Source organism: Columba livia, chromosome 1 (assembly GCF_036013475.1).
Source record: "Columba livia isolate bColLiv1 breed racing homer chromosome 1, bColLiv1.pat.W.v2, whole genome shotgun sequence".
In the NCBI taxonomy this organism is placed as follows: domain Eukaryota; kingdom Metazoa; phylum Chordata; class Aves; order Columbiformes; family Columbidae; genus Columba; species Columba livia.
Window position 1 is genome coordinate 211,704,475 of NC_088602.1, and position 15,747 is coordinate 211,720,221.

Sequence of the window (15,747 nt, forward strand, 5' to 3'; positions counted from 1 at the left end):
CCTTCTCATGCAGCCCCTGAACCCCCCTACAGACCCCCTGCCCTTCTCATACAGCCCCTGAACCCCCCTGTAGACCCCCTGCCCCTCACATACAGCTCCTGCAGCTCCCTATAGACACCCTGTCCTTCCCTATAGACCCTCTACTCCTCCCTATAGACCCCATGCCACTCCCTATAAAACCCCTGCTGCTCCCTATAGACCCCTGCCGCTCCCTATAGACCCCTGCCCCTCTCATACAGCCCTCTGACCCTCTCTATACGGCCCTTGCATCGCCCTGCTCCTCCCCTATAGCCCCCTGTGACCTCCACACTTCCCTGTACAGTTCCCTGCCTGTCCCTGTGCAGCCCCCTGAATCTCCCATATACATCCCCCCACACGTCCCTATAGAGTCCCCCGCAGAGCCACCCTGCAGCTCTGCCCGCCTCCTGAACAGCCCTGCGCCCCCCAGCCCTCTGCACTTCCCTGCACAGTCCCCCCAGGTACCCCCACTCCCTGGCCCCCCCTTATACAGCCCCCTCTCTGTCAGCCCTCATTTCCCCTATAGAACCCTAGCTCCCCTCCATAGGGAACCGCCAGCACCTTCCTGCTTCCCCTCTATACAGCCCCCCCGGCCCCCTCCTTACACAGCCCCTCACTCCCCTCCCTATAGAGCCCTCAGCCCCTCACCCCTCCCTACCCAGCCCCCTCCCCTCCTCAGAGAGCCCCCCCGCTCCCTGTTTGCTCATCAGCAACTTCCCGCTTCCCCCCGATCCTCCCCCTGAGAGCTCCCAGCCCCTCCACGCTTCCCTCTAGACAGCCCCCCTGCCTGAGCCATGCCCCGATCCCCTCCCCATAACGACCATCCGACCCCCGCTCCCCTCCCTATACCCACTATCTATAGCCCCACTCCCCCTTCTATAGCACCACCTGCTCTCCTCCCTATACTCACTCCCTATAGCCCCACTCCCCTTCTATAGCACCACCCACTCCCTTCCCTAGACCCACTCCCTATAGCCCCACTCCTCTTCCTATAGCACTACCCGCTCCCCTCCCTATACGCACTGTCTATAGCCCCACTCCCCTTTCTATAGCACCACTCGCTCCCCTCCCTATACCCCCTCCCTGTAGCCCCACTCCTCTTCCTATAGCACCACCCGTTCCCCTCCCCTTTCTATAGCACCACCTGCTCCCCTCCCTATACCCCTACTCCCCCTGCTATAGCACCACCCGCACCCCTCCCTATGCGCTCCTCCCCACAACCACCGCCCGCCCCCCACACCTTCTCCCTGTACCCTGTGCCTCTCCCCCCGGCAGCCCCCGCCCCTGCGGGCTCCTCCCTCGCCCGGAGCCCCCATCCCCCGCTCCCGCCCCCGCGCCCCGCCCGGCCGCGCTCCCCGCGCTCCCCGCGCAGCTCCGCAGTCCGGCGCAGCCCCGGCCGGGAGAAGATGGCGGATCGCGCCGAGATGTTCTCGCTCTCCACCTTCCACTCGCTCTCCCCGCCCGGCTGCAGGTGAGCCCGGCGCGGGGCTGGGGGGATGCGGTGCGTGATGCCCCGTGGGGCCGGGGCACTGCGGCGGTGCGGGGCTGCCCTTCCCGCCGCACCGCCCTTGGCAGCGCCGGGGGGCCGCGGGCCGCGCGGGGCTGCCACGGGGCCCATGGGGGGAACGGGCCGGGCCCCCGCCGGCGCCTCCCGCCCGCTCCCCCGCCCGTTCACCTTGGGCTGCCGGGCCGGGGCCGCCGCCGCTCGGCGCCGCGCAGGCCGCCCGCCCGGGCAGCGCTTCCCGCTGCGGCCCCGGGATTAACGCAGCAGCCGCCGGCCGCAGCCCCCCCGGAGCAGCCCCGGCCGCTCCCTGCCGGGCGGGGGGTGCTGGGGCTCGGGGGTCCGACCTGCCTCCCTCCACCCGCCGAGCCCCTCCGGGCTCAGGCCGCCGCGGCTCGGCCGTGCCCGGGGCCGCCGCACCCCGGCGCTGCGGGGGGAGCCGCCGCCGCCGCCTCTTTGTCTCTCCCGCAGCGGCCCCGGCCGGGGATGCGGGATGATGCTGGTGCCGGGAACGGGCCCTCGGGGCCCCGCAGGGCCCAGCGCCGGCGGGCACGGAGCGGGGGGCGCCTGACGCCGGGTGACAAACCCCGGAGCTGGCGGGTCCGGGCGCGGCGGGGGCTCCGGTGCTCCCGAAAGCCGGCGGGTGCCGTAGAGCCGCGGCCCCCGCGGGAGCAGCGCCAGGCCTGGTGGCGCCCGTGGCGGGTCACCTTAGCGGGAGCTGCGGGAGCTGGGGACACGGGGCCGTGGCGTGTCCCGGGGGTCCCTCACACTGCTGCGCCCTCTCCCCCTTCCCCACGCCTCGCCTGACCTTGGCAGGGCCCCTCTGGGTTGGGGTCTCCGGGTGAGCGGTGGGTGCAGGGTGGGTGGGCTCGGTGCGGGGCCATGGGATCCCGGCAGTGGGATGGGGAAGGGTGGGACACGGGAGTGGGGGGCATTTGGGGAGACCCAGGGGTGCAGAAGCTGTGGATGGCAGGAGCTGGGGTCCCGTGGGGATGTGGGTGTGCCCTCCGTTGGTTCTGGCTTGTGCTGCCAGGTCTCATGGCCGTCCCCTTCCCCTGGCTGTCCCCTTCCCCAGCCGTGCTGCGCAGCAGGGCCGCGGGCGTCCCCGGTTGCAGCGGCGCAGGAGGGGAGGACACGGGCTGTGTTGTGGCTGCTTGGCTTCTTCCTGCCTCTCGCCAGGGATCTGGGCAGTTCCCTGGGGGTCTCGGCGGTGCTCCGCTCACAGGGTTCCCTGTCCAGCCTCTGACCCACATGCTGCCGTGCGGGGTCAGAGCTGCCTCAGCTCATCCCTGCCCTTGGCTGTAGTGAGGCCTGGGCCAGGGATGCGTCTTGGCTGGGGCCGTGAGGGGCGGATGAGGCTGGAGCCCCCGAGCCCCCCAGCCCTGCTCCTCTCCCCACAAGGGGGTTCGATCCCCCAGGGCTGACCTCGCTGCCCTGCCGTGTCTCCCGTTGCTCTCTGCGAGGGGGGGACCATGGCAGCGCTGGCCACGTCTGCTGCGCCTGCCATGGACCATCCATGGCCCCTCCAGCTCCTGGGGGAGCATTTGGCCCCAAGCCCTGGGCAGCACCGTGGGCAGCGTGAAGCCCCTTTGCGGGTGCGGGAGGACTGGAGCTGTGACCGTGACCGCTGGCCCGTGCTCTTCCCCGGGAGGAGGGACAGGGGGGAGCGGGCACTGCCCCCGCACCAGCCGGGGAACCGGCTCAGGTCCCCGGGGATGCCGTGGTGGCAAATGCACCCGCGAGTCCCCAGAACCTGGCAGGGCCCGGTGAGGGGGGTGAGGCCCTGGCTATCGCCAGCACCACGGGCTGCGCCGGTTCAGCCGGGCCCTGCCAGGGCCTCATCCGGCTTGTGCCCTTTCCAAGGAGGCCACTGGGGAGGTAGCGGCTGGGGGCTGGGATCCGCGGATGGGACGGGAAGGAGAAGCCGGTGAAGGTGCGGTGGTGCGGAGGGATCGGCGTGGAGGGTCCGTGGCGCACATGTGGTGGGGCCTTGGCTTTGGCAGCGATCCTGCGAGACGGCTCCTGCCTCCCGGTCCTGGCACCAGCCCCGGTGAGGCCATGGGAGCCCCGGGTGCCGCTCACAGGATTGGGGTGGGGGGCGCCAGCCCCCCGGGGGTCAGCACCAGCCTCCCTGCGACCTCTTCCCTGCCCTGGGAGCAGCCAGGGGCCGGCGGGGAGCGGGGGCACATCTGCCATCGCAGTCCCTGGCCCGTCCCTGCGGGAGCAGCCATTGCGGGAGAGCTGCTGCCAGGGCAAACTGTCCAGGGAGCTGAGCTGAAAATAATGAGGAAATTCAATCTTCCCGAGGCCTGCTCGGGCATCGCTCCCTCCTCGGCAAGCCCGGCCCCGGGCAGCTCCGGTGCAAACACCGGCGTGCTGCTGCGCTGCTGCGCCCCGCCCCGGGTCCTGCTCCCCGTCCCTGCGCGGCTCCGCTCTGCGCCCCAGCGCTGCGCGATGGATGTCGGGACCCCTTAGGGACCCCGTGCAGCCCCACTCCCCTCCTCCAGCCCAGCCCAGCTCAGGACGTGCCAAGCAGAGGCGGCGAAGCCGGTCCGGGGTGCGCAGTGGTGCGCTGGGTACCCGCACACCCCATGGCGGGGTGTCCCGCTGCCCCCCTGTGTGTGGGGCTGGGGCGAGCTCCCTCCTCCCCGAAATGCAGCTGCGGCTCCACGTCAGCTCCGGACCCTCACTCGGGTGTTCCCCACCTGCACCCCAGCCCCAGCACCAGCCGTGGAGTCCTGTGCAGCCATGGCAGGGACGGGCGCTGTCCTGCCGCCTGCCGCTCGTCTCCAGTGCAGCCAAGGTGCCGTTGCTGCGTCCCTGCAGCGATGGTGCTGCCTCTGCTCCAGCTGCAGCGGGGCCATGGCCACGGTCCCCTTGGGAGGCTGCAGGTCCGGGCTGGCTCTTGCCACCCCATCCCGCCACGGCGGCCCCATCCCGCCCTGCCCGCCCCAGCTCAGGAGTGGTGTGACCTAGAAACTTCAGCCACGGTTTGTCACAGCGTTCGGTCCCCGCTGAGGGGGAATGGCCTCCCCGGGCAGCCGGGGCTTGGCCACGGGTGGGCAGGAGCCCCGTGTGGGCCAGGGCAGGGCAGCCACGTCGTGCCAGGCCACACTGTGCCATGGTGTGCCATGCTGGCCCGGTGCGTGCCCCCTTGGCTCGGATGAGGGCTGCTGGAGGAGTGGGTCCCCAGCTGAGGAGGGTCTGGGTTTGCGGGAGCAGAGCAGGCCGGGGGTTTGCGGGACCCCGGCAGGTCCCCATCCCAGGAGGACTCCCGGCCGCACTGTCCCTGCCCTCCCGCCTGCCTCCCCTGGGTGACCGAGGGACCCCTGAGACCCCTGCTCACCCCCAGGGAGCACAGTGCGTGCCAGCAGCTCTTCTGGCAGCTGGAGGGCTCTGTCCCCCACCCTGCTGCCTGTGGGAGAGCAGCCACCGGCGTCCCCTGGCGCTGTCCCCAGGGCTCAGCCACCGCTGTCCCCAGGGCCCTGGTCCCCACCATCCCTGGGGTTCCCTGGCTCCGGCGCAGCCCATGTCCCGCTGCAGGCCGAGGCTGCGGCTGCACCGCCGGCTCTGACGCTTTCGCCACAAATCTGCGGATATTTGCTGCTGCCTCCATGGCCTACTTCTGGGAATTATGTGATTTGGGGAAATCTCGCTCCCTGTGAAGCGGGAGCGAACGCCTGGCCAGCAGGTCCTGGGGCGAAGGGCTGGAAAAGGGGAGTTTGTGGCAAAAATTGGGGGCAGGTTGGGGGGCAGCTGTGGCTGTGCAGGCTGTGACCCCCCCATTGTGTGTGGGGGCTGCTCCTGCTGCCGGCTGGGTCCTGGGACTGGGACCCCGTGAGGTCCCAACGAGACCCCCGTGAGGTCCCAGCCCGGCCCCAGACCCGTCCCCACTGCAGGGGCTCCGCGTGCCCTGTCCCCCAGAAGTGCCGGGTCCCCTCGGCTCGGGGGCCCCTGGCTGTCTCCAGCCCTCCCGTGGGGTCAGTGTGGGCAGAGGGTCCCCGCGGGTGCCCGAATGCAGCCGCACCTCCCACCCCACACAGCTGCCAGAAACGTTTCATTTCCGTTTTTCGACACCGAATCCTGCCAAGACTTGTCATCTTTTTCCTTTTTTTTTTCTTTTCATTCTTCTTTTTTCCTTTCCCTGCAGAAACCACTGGTTTCCATGGCACCCCCGTTCCTGACGGAACGCCTTGGCTCTGTCTCTGGCTGCCCTCCCCGCAGGCAGGGTGTTGGGGTCAGGGTGTCAGGGTGTTGGGGTGTCAGGGCGTCGTGGTGTCGGGGTGTCAGGGCTTCCATCCTCCCTCGCCGCCCCATCCCTGCCTGCGCGGGCAGGGCCTGTGTGCGGGCAGCACTGCGGGATGGGCGCTGCTCCGCTTCGGGTTCAACCCCTGGAGAGCAGCCCCTGGGGTGCAGGTGACCCCAAAGCCACTGCCACTGTCCCCTCCCGGCCTTGGCTCCGGCCCCTGCCTTGGGCTGGGCTTAGGGGGTTTTGCTGGGCTGGGAATTTGGGGTACGTGCTGCCCGCTCGGAGCCGCCCGGGCTCTCACGGCTGCGCTGGCAGTGTGTGCCGAGAGCGGCCGTGCCAGGCGCTGCCGTGGCCATTGCCACCCCAGCGTGGGGCCGACCCCAGGCTGCGGCTCAGGGTACCCATGCTGCCTGCCCGCAGTGTGCCATGTTGGCTTGGCTGGCGCTACCACGCTGGTGCCCAGGGTGGTGGTGTCACGCCAGCACGTCCCCGCGGTGCTGCCCAGCCGGTGCTGCCGTGCTGGCACCCAGGGCGATGGCGCTGTGATGCCAGCACATACTGCTGGTGCTTCTCAGCAATCCGAACCCTTGTGGTGCTGTGGGGGGAACGGGAGGCGTTTCCCTGAGGTTTGTCATCCCGGCCCTGATGTTCCCAGCCCTGGTGTCCCTGGCCCTGACGTCCCCGGCTCCTCTCCCCAGGCCGCCCCAGGACATCAGCCTGGAGGAGTTCGATGATGAGGACCTGTCGGAGATCACGGACGACTGCGGCATCGGGCTGAACTACGACTCGGACCACTATGAGAAGGTGCATGAGCTGAGCAGGATGAGGCCCCCTGGGGACACGGCGGCTGTGCAGAGCTTCGCTGGGGACGGGGTGGGGACACGGCCTGGCAAACCCCGTCCAGGGCACTGAGGGGCCACGCTGCAGGGCACAGGCAGGTTCTGAGCCCAGGGACCCCCACCATGGCCGGGCACCCAGGGGCCACCCCCCACCGCTGGCTGAGCCCCATGGGGTGGTCGTGGGGAACATGGGTGGCTCAGCAGCCAGCCCCATGTTGTCCCTGCCTTCCAGTGGCTTCCGCTCAGCTCTTCTCCAGCTCTGATGGGCAGCCGGGGGGACAGTGCTGGGGACACGGGCAGGGCCAGGCAGGCACGCAGGAGGGGTGAAGCGCTGGGTGTTGGGGCTGGGACAGGCAGGAGGGGCAGGCAGGGTGCTGGCAGAGCTGGGGGGCCCTGGTCCCCAACGCAGGGTGCTTTGCTCTTGGAGACCCCTGTCCTGGAGACCCCAGGGCAGGGACATGCCATGGTGGCTGTGGCCGTGGTGAGAGCGAGCGCCATGGCCGCTGACCCAGTGCCGCATCCCCAGGACTGCCTGGTGCTGGAGCGCGGGGAGCAGCCGCACCCCGTCTGCACCTTCCAGGACGACTTCCAGGAGTTCGAGATGATTGATGACAACGAGGAGGAGGAAGAGGAAGAGGAGGAGGAGGGCAACGAGCTGGAGGCTCCACCATCCCCTTCGGCTTCACCCATCCCCTCGCCAGCTCTGGAGGAGACGCAGAAGCACCGACCCACCACCCTCAACCTGACGGCCCCGGGCACCCAGGTGAGGGGTGGCTGGGAAGGGTGTCGTGTCCCCCCACCGTGGTCTCTGCCCCCATGGCCAGCGGAGGAGCGGCGGGGGCCCTGCGGGGTGTGGGGTGGTAGGGGGCCCTGCAGAGGGGGGTTCTGCCCAGGCGCCTCACCCACCTGGGATGGGGGACACTGGGGGCACTGGGGACAGAGGTGACACCGGCTCCAGCTCTGCAGTGGTGTGGCAAAGCTGGGGATGTTGGGGATGGGTCTGTGTGGTGCCCAGGGGGCCCCTGCCAGGCCCAGTCTGGGGGACGTCATCCCCATGTGTGGGGCTGCAGGAGATGTGGGGTGCTGGGGTGTCTGGGATGGGCTGTGAGGTTCTGTGGGCACAGTGGGTGCCGTGTGCCAGCCCCGTGCATTGCATGCGCGTGTGCGTGGGTGCTCGCACACCCCCTGTCCCTCCTGTTCCGTCGCTGGGGCTGGGCTCAGGGGCTCTCCCGGGGAGGAGGGGGGGTCCCCGCAGACGTGGCGCTGCCGGGGTGTCCCTATGTCCCCATGCGCACGCGGTGCTGCCGCGCCACCGCAGTGTGTGGGAAGGCGCGTGCGGTGCTGCCTGCATCCGGCTGCGTTGCCATGGTTCCGGGGTCTTGGGGATGCTCAGCCCTGCTCGGTGGGCACCGCGCACCGCGGGGGCTGCTGGGGGCTGGGGCTGGCACAGGAGGGTGACAAAGCCCCAGGGCTCTCCCCCAGAGCCCACCAGCCCTGACCCACCCTAGTGGGGTGAGTGGGGGATCTCACCGGCCACCCTGGTCCCTTGTCCCTTGGGGTGCCAGCGATGGCTGGATCCGGTCTCATTGGTGTGCTGGGGGTGCCAACCCCAGTAACGCCTGCTCCAGCTTGTTTGCACCAGCTGGGGAGGAGGCGAGACCCTCGTGCTGGGGCGCCAAACCCCTGGCACCCATCCCTATCCCCCCCAGCGCCCGCAGCCATTGTGACACCCCCTCCCCGCCGTCCCTGCCGTCCTCCCGCCGCCACGCTCGTGCGTGCCCCGTGGCACGTGGCGCCAGCCCCGCTCGCTAATCTCCTGCTCGGCGGGATTACCGCTGCCTGCGCTTCCCGCCAGGACTAATCCGCAGCTGCCGCCGCGCCGGACGGGGCAGCCACGGCCCTGCCGGCTCCTGCCGCGCCGCTGGGCTGCGGCTCTCTGGGGACACAGCGGGTCCCGCTGACCGCGGTCTGGCTCTTGGGGACTCAGGGCACAGCGGGGCCTTGTGCCGGCGTCCCATGGGAGCAGCACCGGTGCCAGCGTGTCCCCTTGGGGTGTTGTCCCCGTGGCATGCAGGAGACGCAGGGTGTCCTTCGGTCCTGCTCACAGTGTCTGGCCGGGCAGGGGAGCTGGGGACGTGGTGGCCCTAATCTGGATAAGCCCCTGGCATGTGGCCCAGGCGCTGCCAGGCCGGTGGGGGCACCTCGCGGTGCCGAGGGGCATCCCTGGCCTGGCCGTGTTCGGAGCCCCTGGGCTCCCACGCAGCTCCCGCTGGGCATCCTCCTCCCCCCGTTAGCGGGTCCCCAGACACCCCTCGGGTCCTGTCCCCAGGCTCGGCCACCCGCACCCCCTCCCTGCAGTCACCCCCTGGCTCTGCTCTCCCCCCAGGACTCCCTAAACAACAACGGTGGCTTCCCGCCCGCACACCGCACCACCTGGCAGGACGCCCTTCTCCACTCCTCCTCCTCCTCTCCCTCACACACCGGTGAGTGCAGAATGGGGACGGGTCCTGGGCTGCAGTGGGGCCGTGGGGGGGGGCTGGCACGGGGGGCTCCTGCCCGGGGGTCTGCCGCCATCCCCCTTTGGTTAGAGCCTGGTGCGTTTTCTCCCTGGCGTGGGGCCGGGGGCTGATGCGGCGCTGCCTTCCCTTGCAGGACACTCGTCCCCCCACGCCTGCATCCAAGACGGACCCTGCCTGGAGAGCCCGAAGGGGCCGAGCCCCGGGGGGGCCACGCAGGCCCCCGCCCCACTGCAGCCCTCCCCCTTTGACTCGCAAGGCAACAGCCACGAGTCGCTGGCACATGGTAACCCATCGCCCCCGAGAGCCGGGGAAGATTATAACATGAATATCATCTCCTCTGCGCTCCGAGCTCCGCACTCCCCGTCGCGCCTCCACCAGCCGCCCCCTAAACCGCCTCTCTCTCCAACAGGGCCTGCGGCTCCCCCCGGCCCCAACGCAGCCTCGCCACCCGCGGCCCCCGCCGGCCGCTGCGCCCCCCCAAAGCACGACGTGGCCGGCAGCCGGGAGAGGCCGGTGCCTGGCGAAGGGGGTGGCCGGGGGGCCAGGAGCCCGGGGTCCCCCGCAGCCCCCCGCGAGCAGCCCGGCTCCCTGCGGCCCCAGGAGGAGCCGGTGGCCGCGGCCGAGCGGCAGGATGCGCAGGGTGGGCGGCTGGCAGGTGCCTACGTGCGCCCCGCGGAGCCGCTCAGCTCCGACGGGGAGGGGCCGCAGCCCGGGCGGGCGGCCAGCGTGCGCGGGCACCCCTCGGGCTCCTCGGAGACCACCTCGCCTTCCTCGGACCCCGGCATCGAGGCCGACCTCACCAGCAGGACCGCCAAGCCCTTCCTGCCCGGCGGCCGGCACGGCGAAGACCTCAGCTCGCCCGGCTCCGACTCGGACGTGGAGGGGGAGATCGAGGCGGCCTTCGCCAGCGGGCGCCTGGTCAGCAACATGATCTCCTCCATCTCAGAGACGGAGCTGGACCTGAGCAGCGACAGCAGCAGCGGCCGGTCCTCCCACCTCACCAACTCCATCGAGGAGGCCAGCTCGCCCACCTCAGAGGCCGAGCTGGAGACCGAGCTGGAGGCCCCTGGCCTGATGGGCATCAAAGACTCGCTGCTACTTGACAAGGGCAAGGAGGAGGAGGAGGAGACGCTGGAGAGGGAGCTCCCAGAGCGTGGCGTGGTGCGGCGGGGGAGCCTGGTGGAGCTGAAGATGGAGGGCTACTACGACAGCCTGAACCCAGTGGACTCCTCTGCGCCCGCGGGCCAGACGGACATCTCCACCTCCGGCCCCCTGGACCTGAAGATCGACCCGGACCACAGCCTGGAGAGCATCCGCCGCTCCTTCTACCTGCCCGTGGGGCCCAAGCTCATGCCCGAGGCGGACGAGGAGGACAACAGCGAGTACGACTCCGACTCCGAGTCAGAGCCCGACCTGAGCGAGGACTCGGACTCGCCCTGGCTGCTCAGCAACCTCGTCAATAAGATGATCTCGGAGGGTTCCTACCCCATCAAGTGCCCGGACGAGTGCTTCCAGCAGACCCACTCGCTCTGCGACACCATCTCCCCGGCCTCCGACCTGGAGCCTGAGCTGCTGAGCGAGGCGCTGGATGGGGACCCTGGCTCGCGGGGCTCGCCGGTGGGCACGGGGGAGCCGGCGGCCCTGCCGCGCTGCCAGCGTGCCATCGAGCTGGTGGACATGGAGACGCTGCGCAGCTCCCTCCAGCGTGCCGAGGACGAGCGGGCGCTGGGTGCCGGGACGGAGCCGGTGCCGGAGCTGCCTGTGGACGAGCCGGGCCCCTTCCTCTTCATGAGCAACCCCACCAACGACACCATCGCACCCGTGTTCCCGGGCCGCCCCGTTGCCCTCGACAGGCTGGGCGCCTCCGAGGTCCTGGCCACCCTGGGCTGCTGCCCCGCGCCAGCCCACGCTCCCCCCCGCACCTCCCCCAGCACCGAGGCTGCTGCTGGGGAGCACCGCACCGCCACGGCATCGCCGGCCACCGGCCCAGAGGACTGGGCCATCAGTGGGGACCTGGACTCGGGTGTCCTGGAGGCTGATGACATGATCGACGATGTCCGGTTAGCGCCCCAGGGGCAGGGCCCCGACGCCGGCCCACCCGCCGTGGATGTCTCCACCGCCAAGACCAACCGCGGCTTCACCATGGCCTACTCCACGGACGAGGACGAGGCGCCCTACCTGAAGGGCTCCCCCTTCGCCGAGGACACGCTGCGCGGGAGCTTTGGGGAGCAGCTGCCGGCGGCCCCCGGCGCGCTGGACGAGTCCTTGGCGTACGACTCGGTGAAGTACACGCTGGTGGTGGACGAGCACACGCAGCTGGAGCTGGTGAGCCTGCGGCGCTGCACCTCGGTGCTGAGCGACGACAGCGACCTGCTCCGCGCCTGCGACCGCTGCGACCTGGAGGACGAGGTGGCCTTTGGCGACGGGCTGGTGGCCCCCGACGCCCACAGCTCCTCCGAGGACTCGTCCCCTGAGGCCGACCTGCAGTTCTCCAAGAAGTTCCTCAATGTCTTTGTCAACAGCACCTCCCGCTCCTCCAGTAAGTGGCCCGTGCCGTGCGGTGCTGTGTCGTGCTGTGCCGTGCCGTGCTGTGCCGTGTGGTGCCGTGCCACGCAGTGCTGTGCTGTCCCAGTCACTCGGTGTGCTGCCGACAGTCTGGGTGCTGGCACAGCTCCGCCGTCCTGCCTCAGCTGTCCTGGTCGTGTCACCGTCCCGCTGTGGCACGGCGTGGCACAGGAGGTGGGGCAGGGGCAGGGGGCTGCAGGGCCCATGGGGACGGACCCCAAGGCCATGGGCTGTCCCTGTGGGGCCACGAGGTTTTACTGGGGGCGGCTGGTCCCAACATGCTGTCATGTCTGTGGGGTCCTTGGCCCCAGGCTACTGGTTGTGGGGCTCAACAGGGAGCCCCCAGGAGGGGCCCGAGCCCACAGTGATGCCATCTGCCCCCGGCTCCCCTCGCTATGAGGGTCCTGCAGCCCCTGGGTGGGCAGAGGTGGGGGGTGCCCCCCACGTGGTGGGGTGGGAGCTGCCCCCCGCCCCACAGCAGCCTCTGGTCCGCAGGCACAGAGTCCTTCGGGCTGTTCTCCTGCATGGTGAATGGGGAGGAGCGGGAGCAGACCCACCGCGCCGTCTTCAGGTGAGCAGCCGGCCCGGCTGTGCCGTGCCAGCCACGGCCACCTCGGGGGCCCCATTCCCACCCCTCTGTCCCTCCTGCCCACGTCCTCCTGTCCATCCCCCCAGGTTCATCCCTCGCCACGAGGACGAGCTGGAGCTGGACGTGGACGACCCCATCCTGGTGGAGCTGGAGGAGGATGACTACTGGTACCGGGGCTACAACATGCGGACGGGGGAGCGGGGCATCTTCCCCGCCTTCTATGCACACGAGGTCGTTGGCCAAGCCAGGGACGCTGTTGGTAGGAGCCTGTGGGGTCCCTGGGGGCCATGGGGGGTGATGCGGGCTGTGGGGGACACTGGGGGCTCTGGGCGCCATCTCCTTGTCCCTGTCCCTGTGCAGGCCTGAAGAGGAACCCGTGCTGGGTGGAGCGGTTCAACGTGCAGTTCCTGGGCTCGGTGGAGGTTCCGTACCACCAAGGCAACGGCATCCTCTGCGCCGCCATGCAGAAGGTGAGCCTGAGCCGGGGGGCGGCGCAGCGTGACCCCTCCTCCCTGTGCCGCCGTGACCCCCTCACCCCTTGTCCCGCACCCCCAGATCGCCACCACCAGGAAGCTGACGGTGCACCTGCGCCCGCCCGCCAGCTGCGACCTGGAGATCACGCTGCAGGGCATCAAGCTCATCCTGACCGTGGCCGAGTACAGCCGGGACGAGGAGGTGAGGAGCGGGGGGGCGCGGACCCCGGGGGTGGGCACGGACCCCGGGGCTGGGCGCCTGCCCTGCTGCCAGCCCACATCTCCTGGCTCTTCTCTTCCAGTTCGAGCGCTGCAGCCACTTCTTCCAGATGAAGAACATCTCCTTCTGCGGGTGCCACCCCCGGAACAGCTGGTGAGACCCCCCCCCGCCATCCCCACGCTCCTGCGGTGCCACGCCAGCCGCCCCTGCTCAGTCCCCGTCCTGGCGCGGCTGCCCCGGCCCCAGGGGTGTCCCCTCTGCAGAGGCCCCGCGGCCACCAGATCCGCCATGGGACAGGTGTGGGGTGCCCCCCCTCACCCACAGGACAGGTGTGGGGTGCCCCCCCCTCACCCTGCCCGCCCCCACAGCTACTTTGGGTTCATCACCAAGCACCCGGTGCTGAGCCGCTTCGCCTGCCACGTCTTCGTCTCGCAGGAGTCCATGCGGCACGTGGCCGAGTGCGTCGGGTACGATGGGGACGGGGACAAGGCAGCTGCGTGGCGCACGGTGTGGGGGGCTGGGGGCTGGGTGCGGTGGGCATGGCCACGCTGGTGCGGGGGGGTTGTGGTGCTGGGGATGGCTGTGCCGGGGCTGGGGGGTTGTGGTGCTGGGGGGTTGTGGTGCTGGGGTCTGGTTATGCTGGGGCTGGGGGGGCTGGGGTTGCAGTGCTGGGGTCTGGACACTGGCCAAGCCCTGATCCCCCTCCATTGTGCCCCCCGCCCTGTGCCCCCATCTTGTGCCCCCCCTTGTGCCCGCCTGTTGTGCCCCCCTTGCAGCCGAGCGTTTCAGGAATATTACCAGGAGCACCTGGAGTACGCCTGCCCCACAGAGGACATCTACCTGGAGTAAGGGAGCAGCCACTGTGTCTCCTGCTTCCGCACCCCCCTCCAGCCCCAGATGGCCAGAGACTCTGTCTGACCCCCCAAACCAGCCGGCTTGCCCCCCCCGCACACGCTCCAGCCCGCACCCTATGGACTCCCTGCACATCCTCGCCGCTTCTTGGGGGGCTCCGGGTCGCAGACACGGTGGGTATTGGGGTATCAGGGGGTGCCCGGCACCGCCCCAGCCCCGTGCCCTGGAGTCCCGGCCACGGGGACGGCACCGCTGAGCCTCGGCGCCGGGGGAGACGCCGCCCCCCTGCATGAGCAGAGCCAGCCCGGGGGGCACGGGAGCGGGGAGCGGCCGCGGCCCCCCCAGCCCCTGCTGCACAGGGTGGAGATGTCGGGGGTGAGCGAGGTTGGGGGACTGTTGGGGGCAAATGCTCCTGTGGGGACTCAAAGGGGTGAATGGGATGGGGGGAGGCTGTTTGGGGGCTGGTGGGGCATGGGGAGCTGGGGGTGCTGGGGTGAGCCCCCCAGCCTGTGCTGGATCCCTGCACAGCGGCAGCACCACCCTCCCACCCCCGGGGACCCCCCGCCGCTGCTCCCCCAGGAACAGCCCCACACCCGGGCAGCTGCCTTGGCCCCGGCCCCTCCGCAGCCCCTGGGCCCCCAACCGCCACCAGCGTCCCCTGCACCCCCCGCCCCCTCCTGCCCCGGGACCGTGTCCCCCACGGAGCCGCGCTGGCCGTGGGGCGCAGGGCACGCACTCGGGCCGGGGGGCTCCCCGGGGGGTGGGCGATGCTGCTGGCCCGCAGGAGCCCCCCGGCCTCGATGTATTTGTCCTGCGAGCGGAAAACCCGCGCCCAGGCGGCCGTGGGGGCACCGGGCAGGGCCGCCCCATCCGCCGCGCCCGGGCGGCTCTGCTCCCCGTCTCTCCGCCCAGTGCTAGTTTAGTGACTATAACTCCACGCGCTCGATGTACCGGTATTTATCTCGTGACAAACAGAACAGGAGGAGTCCTGAGCACCCCACACTTGTACAAACCCGGTTCCAGGTCCTCCCTCACCGCCCTGTCATCCACTTGGTCTTTCAATAAAATATATGCTTGGTGTGACCGCGAGGCCGGGGCCGCTGTTGGTGCCACGGGCCAGATGGGCCCCCCAGGGCTGTTGGGATGGGGCGGGGGGTGTGTGGGGATGCGTGCAGGGAACCCCGTCCCCCCAAGCGGGTTGGGACCTCTGCAGGTCCCAGCCCCACCTGCTCACGCAGGGTCCCCGAGCAGATCACACAGGATCCCAGGGGTTGCAATGGCTCACAGAAGGAGACTCCACACCCGCTCTGGGCAGCCTGGGCCAGGCTCTGGCACCTCCCAGCAAACAAGTGTCTGCTCGTGTTCACGTGGAGCCTCCTGTGTTTCAGTCTGTGCCCGGTGCCCCTCACCCTGGCCTTGGGCACCACTGAACAGAGTCTGCTCCATCTGACACCACCCTGACATATTGACCATTGATCACATCCCTCTCAGCTTCTCTTCTCCGCTCAGCAGCCCCAGCTCTCTCAGCCTTTCCTGGGCACAAAGATGCTCGGACACGCTGGGTCCTGCCCTGTGCCCGAGGCTTCAAGGGGACAAGGGAACAGTGTCACTGAAACAGGCAGCACTCACATGACACGGGGACAGGAGCATCCAACGTGGGGACAGCTGGACTTGGGGACAGAGTGGCAGAGGAGCTGCCCCGCTCAGGAGGGACACTGTGGGGACAGCTGGGTACCAGCACCTTGGGGTGCGGGCACAGTGCGGCTGGGCTGGCAGCAGGGCTGGGGGACATGGGGACTGTGCGGGGGGTGGGATACAGTGGCAGCAGGGCTGGGGGGACACGGGGATGGTGTGGGGGGTGGGACGTGGTGGCAGCAGGGCTGGGGGACACGGGGACTGTGCAGGGGGTGGGACATGGGGAC

At 70.1% G+C, this 15,747-nt stretch overlaps 1 protein-coding gene across 2 annotated transcripts; it reads left to right on the forward strand.

Moving 5' to 3' along the window:
• The first annotated feature begins 1,311 nt into the window (after window positions 1–1,311).
• Window positions 1,312–14,914, forward strand: MAPK8IP2 (mitogen-activated protein kinase 8 interacting protein 2). 2 transcript variants are annotated; one of them, XM_065049472.1, is made up of 13 exons: window positions 1,312–1,489; window positions 6,467–6,572; window positions 7,134–7,370; window positions 8,994–9,090; window positions 9,260–9,409; window positions 9,536–11,665; window positions 12,187–12,262; window positions 12,367–12,539; window positions 12,641–12,750; window positions 12,836–12,955; window positions 13,056–13,126; window positions 13,342–13,440; window positions 13,750–14,914. In XM_065049472.1, the coding sequence occupies exons 1-13, from the start codon at window positions 1,425–1,427 to the stop codon at window positions 13,820–13,822; spliced, it is 3,507 nt and encodes a 1,168-aa protein (XP_064905544.1). In that variant the 5' UTR covers window positions 1,312–1,424; the 3' UTR covers window positions 13,823–14,914. The 2 variants fall into 2 exon arrangements, with proteins under 2 accessions (XP_064905544.1, XP_064905543.1); XM_065049471.1 differs by having other exon boundaries at window positions 9,260–11,665.
• The last annotated feature ends 833 nt before the right edge of the window (window positions 14,915–15,747 follow it).

Bases quoted from the DNA above. Each gene is read 5' to 3' on its own strand.
- MAPK8IP2 (XM_065049471.1), top strand. From the start codon at position 1,425: ATGGCGGATCGCGCCGAGATGTTCTCGCTCTCCACCTTCCACTCGCTC. The intron at 12,751-12,835 runs GTGAGCCTGAGC...CCGCACCCCCAG, and splicing joins TCTGCGCCGCCATGCAGAAG to ATCGCCACCACCAGGAAGCT. The intron at 13,441-13,749 runs GTACGATGGGGA...CCCCCCTTGCAG, and splicing joins CACGTGGCCGAGTGCGTCGG to CCGAGCGTTTCAGGAATATT.